Source organism: Maylandia zebra, unplaced genomic scaffold, assembly GCF_041146795.1.
Source record: "Maylandia zebra isolate NMK-2024a unplaced genomic scaffold, Mzebra_GT3a scaffold07, whole genome shotgun sequence".
Lineage (NCBI taxonomy): Eukaryota > Metazoa > Chordata > Actinopteri > Cichliformes > Cichlidae > Maylandia > Maylandia zebra.
In genome coordinates, this window is record NW_027490037.1 from 41195 (window position 1) to 46427 (window position 5233).

The 5233-nt window shown below is 50.6% G+C and overlaps 1 protein-coding gene across 1 annotated transcript; it reads left to right on the forward strand.

Moving 5' to 3' along the window:
- Positions 1 to 3912: 3912 nt before the first annotated feature.
- LOC112431130 (cyclin-dependent kinase 3-like) lies at positions 3913 to 4827 on the forward strand. Its single transcript, XM_024799670.2, has one exon. It carries the CDS (start codon positions 3913 to 3915, stop codon positions 4825 to 4827), a length of 915 nt encoding a protein of 304 aa, XP_024655438.1.
- Positions 4828 to 5233: the final 406 nt, after the last annotated feature.

A 5233-nucleotide genomic window follows, 5' to 3' on the forward strand; every position in this document is an offset into this window, starting at 1 on the left:
AAACCCCAAATATGAATACCGCCGTGGAACTACGAGCGAACAATGGTGAAACCGAGCTGGTGGTCACACAGACGATCGTCAAAACCCGTGTGTACACGCGGGACCGCCGTAGGCGCCCCGATCAAAACCCGTTGGGCAGGTGCTTGTGCCCCAAACGTTTCTTTGACTTAAAAGGGGCTATTTTCGAAACAAATATCTCGACCGGCCTAGATGCGCTGATTAAAGCGGGGATCCTAGCTCGACCTCTTCGCGTGTATTGCATTGGAGAACACATCGAGGTGACATATACTACGAACCCAGGATCGGTCTCGAGGGTATGGCTGTGCACAAACGAGACCCCCGCGGTGATACTAGCGTGGGCCTCACCGACTGAAGCCTGGTGTTGTGACAGCAGAATCAAAGAAGCCGTCCGGGATCGTAGCGGCACCGGGCAAATACGAGACGTGGAACCTACAAGAGACGGGCGAGGCAACGAAGTCGGCACGATTCCTCTTGTGTTACACGCCAACGACTATGGATGTAGTTAGTGATGAACGTGCCATTCGAACGATCTTTTTTTTTTTTTTGCTTGTTCATCCATGTGCATAATGTGTGAATGTAACAAGGAAAATGTGTTTATGTTCCAACCACAAATAAAGAAAACATACAGTCTGATATATCAAATGCGTTTGTTTATTTGTTTTCACAATGTGTATACATGACACAAACGCTTTGTACAGCAATGTCATCCGACCAGTTCTTTACAACCGCAGCAGGATGAAGCCGACAATGTTCGCAATGCTCTCTCTGCACAAGCGGTCGTCACAAATGGACCGGTGCACACCACGCAGTCCTCCGGCGCCAGTAGACTAGCCATGTCATTTAGCTCTTGTTCACTCACGCCCTGACAGTTCATGTCCAGAAGCAGATCTATCACAGTCAGCCGTAATGTTTTTGCGTTGACGGGTGCAATGTCTAACGTCTTGGTCATGGCCATTAGGCAACACGCTGCCATGCAGCGGACAGGCTTATATTTAAGCAGTTCTACGGTCAGGGCTCGTCGTGCGTACAATTTCATGGCTAAAGACCGTATACGCGGCTCCGTTGCGAATGCATCTCGATTCGCCGTCTCACCCACATGCTCTAGGAGCATGTACTTGCAAAACACGCTGATCGCAGTCTCTGTGTGCGTGGGGAATAGGCTGCCTTTTAGTGTCACTGTTATCTCTTGCAGTTTTCGCCGTACACCGTCCACTGTAGTACATTGCTCGTCGTCCTCGTCACAGTTGGGGTCCGCGGTAACCGCTTTCACAGGCCAGCGATACGCGAGACACACATGCTGCAACCCCACGGTCCTGAAAACGCAGTGCATGTGACACGAAAGCATCAAGCATGCCGCACGTGTAGATCTAATCTCGCGCAACAGGTCCTGGAGCTCGATGCCGTTTTGCAGTGACGTTACCACATGTCTGTCCAACAGATCGAGTGTGGCCGAAACCACCGTGTGCACATCCGCGGATGTGCAGAGTGGTACGATGTATGCAAACCACGACACCGCGGCCAGTCTGTAATTGTTGTACCTCTCCAGGTTTATGCCATGCAGGCCTTGGGCGTACACCAAAGCCGCTGGTGCGTGGACACGGTGTAGACGAACTTGGCTCACGGCGGCCTTCTTCACATCCTCCATGGTCATCGACTGTAAGCCGAATTCCATGTCTGGCGTGGGAATGACAAGTTGGTCGTCGGTGTTCGCCGCACAGTCGGCCTTGTTCAGATCCTCCTTAGTCATCGACTGTAAGCCTAATTCCATGTCTGGCGTGGGAATGACAAGTTGGTCGTCGGTGTTCGCCGCACAGTCGGAGTTGCCACGAAGAACACATGTGTCAGCTGGTTGATTTACAGGGGCGCAAGAACCTAGTTTCCTCTTTCTGGACAACAGTCCCACAACCCGCTCTGGGGGCCCTTTGTTGCGATCCATTGTAACAAAAAGTAACAGCATAGGTCAATAGAAAGCTCACAACATGCACCACATCAATGTGCTCAACCTCAACTCAATACAAAACGGTCGCTGTAGGTCGGGAGAGTTGGAACTGCAGGTCGGGGGCTTTGGAACTGCAGGTCGGGGGCTTTGGAACTGCAGGTCGGGAACGTTGGAACTGCAGGTCGGGAACGTTGGAACTGCAGGTCGGGGGCTTTGGAACTGCAGGTCGGGAGCGTTGGAACTGCAGCATGTACGTGGACGTAGAGTGGCGGAACGACGAAAACGCTCTATCTTTTCAGAGAGATTCGAAGGTGTTTCAGGAACAAGAGCTGTCAACTAAAGGTTCCTGCCTCGTACGAAGATGGAACCGTGACCGCGAGAGCTAGATGGACACCCGGGATCCCAATGGCAGTTCAGAAATACTGGAGCGACTGGAGTGACACTATCACCTGGTCTCTAGGCTGAAGGTGGCGATGGTTGTCTTTTATTTGAATAATGTAATCAAAAAATTGTGTAGATATGAATAACAATAAAGTCTTCAATGTCACAATGAACCCAATGTCATTTGTATTTCTTTTGTCATATCAGGGTTTCGGTTATTGTTACATTACACACAGACGCAATAAAAAGGCAGTACACAGCCAATAAGTGTCCAGCAGGCAAGCCGGCGGGCATTATATATCGTCGACCTGTGGGGACGGCGGGCAGTAACGTGCTGTGCTGTGTTGCCTTGTGTTTGTTGATCATACATAGGGACGGCATGAGGGTTACATTACCCTACAAACGATGAGATACTACCTAAACCGCTTTAGATTCACTACACCTATATACTCAGAGAGCTTCACAAAGGACTTATTGGAACGACTCAGGGACAAGGCGTTGGTTTCGTATTCCACGGTGATCAGATCTACGGGCGACCAGACGCTTAGTGGTTTTGTTTATTTAAGAACGCGAGGTACTATCAACAGTGTGGACGCGTACTTAAATAGCATAGCATCAAACTGCCGAGTAGAAGTAACACCAATTCCTCAGCGTGAGTCCGCTGACACCTTGCTCCGGGAGTACTCCGCGCTTGCGCAGCACGGCGGCGGTGTGCTCGAACAGCAACACGGAGAAGAATTCGATATCAGAGCGGTGACAAGGTATACGTTTGCCGCAACAGGATACACTTCCACGGATCTATCGTGTCTGGTGGCCGACCTGGAGACATCCAACTACGTGTCGTGCATAGTATTATTGCAGGAAGATAGTACCGTGTGTGGGTTCATACATGCGAAAGATGCCAAGTGCTCGCGGCTCATTAGGAAATCATTAAGCGGCAACCTGATTATCGACCCAGTCGACGCGGGCACAACTGACGGGGACGCCATTGACTTCTACAAGTCTATAGTGTCCAACGGAAACGCTGCCGTTCTATGTGCGAAAGACCAAAGAACGGACGACGTGAACAACGTAATCGCTCCGACACACAGCTCCACTTCGACGGGGGAGTCTAAGTTGCTGGTTCGAAGATATCAGGTGGAAAACAAACCCGGGTGTTCTGATGTCATTGTTATACGCGATCCGCCAGCAGGCACACCGATACTCGAGCAACCAGAGTCGCAGTTGCTCGCTGTGATTTCCGAGACTCAGAAAGCCGAACCTGTATCGGCGAGCACTCTAGCTCGCCGCGCAACGGCTACAAGAAGAGCTGAACGATCAGCGGTCCGCCGCAGTTCCAATTCCAACAGTCGTCGATGGAACAGTGTGTTTTGCAGAGAAATTAACTGGTTGGCACACCGTAAGCGTGCCACCGAATTACAGCCCATTACCTCGGCCGACATCGACACGTGCGAAACCACCAAGGCTCTGTTAAACATCAACACCTGCGAAGTGCTTCTGCGGTTGTACCACCGCCATCGCTCTTTTGTCACTGTAGCGGATTAACATTACATGCGTCTCGCGTGACCGCCATGGACAAGTACGAGATTGTTGCACAGGTAGGCGAAGGGGCATATGGTGTTGTGTACCACGTTAAGTGTCGCGTTACCGATCAACGCTATGCGTTGAAGTGCCACCGCAATTACGAAAACGGCACTATGACGGACTCCACCGTCCGGGAACTGTCTTGTCTATCGGCTTTGAGAGGCCATCCTAATATAGTGGAGACGCTGGACTGTTTTCTTCACGATGGCGAGATAGCAACGCTCATGCCCTACCTCCCTTTAACGCTGTTTGAGGTGATCTACCAGGGTCGCTATCACTCGGGCCTGTTGCCGATTACGTTTATTGGCCGTTTCTCTCTGGAGATCGCCGACGCTCTGGCTTACATGCACGGGCTTAACATGATACACAGAGATCTGACACCCGCTAATGTGTTGCTCACAGCGGACACGCTAACCGTGAAGGTGGCAGATATGGGCCTTTCTAGGTATGCTGCGAAGTCCATGAGTTCTGGGTTGGTAACGGAGTCCTACAGAGCCCCGGAATTATTTGACACAAAGAAGGAGGGTATCGCGCAGTACACCTGCGCTATCGACATGTGGAGCCTGGGCGTGCTGATAGTAGATGCCATGGAGGCGACGATGACCTTTCACAGTAAAAACTTTCCAACGTATAAAATCATCAAGGAAACTCTCGGTCGCGACGACCACGAAGACGAAAGCATCTGGAATCCCATGTGTGTAATGCCCACCCTGATGCGGTGTACAGAGGTGAAGAGAATCGCGTTGGCATTGCTTCAGTACGACCCGAAGCGCAGACTCACTGCGCGGACGTTACTGGATGACAGTAGATGGAAACGGATCGCCGCCGCGATCACCGATGTTGATATTGACCGTGTGAAACGTTACGCTGGCATTCAGCGCACAGCCTGTAAATCACACTAGTGTGCATTTATGTTGCGATGTGAGGACGCTCATATGTATGTGTATGTGTATGTTTGTGCATTCATACAATAAAGCATCTCACTCCCTTTGTCATTGTGCTGTCATGTTTGTTTTATTTGCGTGGAAGACAAGATTGTTATGCATACAACCAGAGTCCCATATAATAACCACATGTTGACACCGAGCAGACCCCAACAGCGTCGTTGTTCATATGTAGAGACGCGCAAACAGCGGCACGAGCAACACTTTTGCGTCGAGTCCTCCGTTGCGGCTGGCGTCGGAACGGCAAACGTTGACTTTGTTGATCGTGGCTTCTATCCTGTCAACTGTGAACATATACCATGGTAATTAACACGTAGTTTATATATTACACAAACATACACACGTGTGGCATTCGGCGGGCTTA

Excerpts from the sequence above, each read along its gene's own strand:
- LOC112431130 (XM_024799670.2), top strand. The coding sequence starts at position 3,913 with ATGGACAAGTACGAGATTGTTGCACAGGTAGGCGAAGGGGCATATGGT.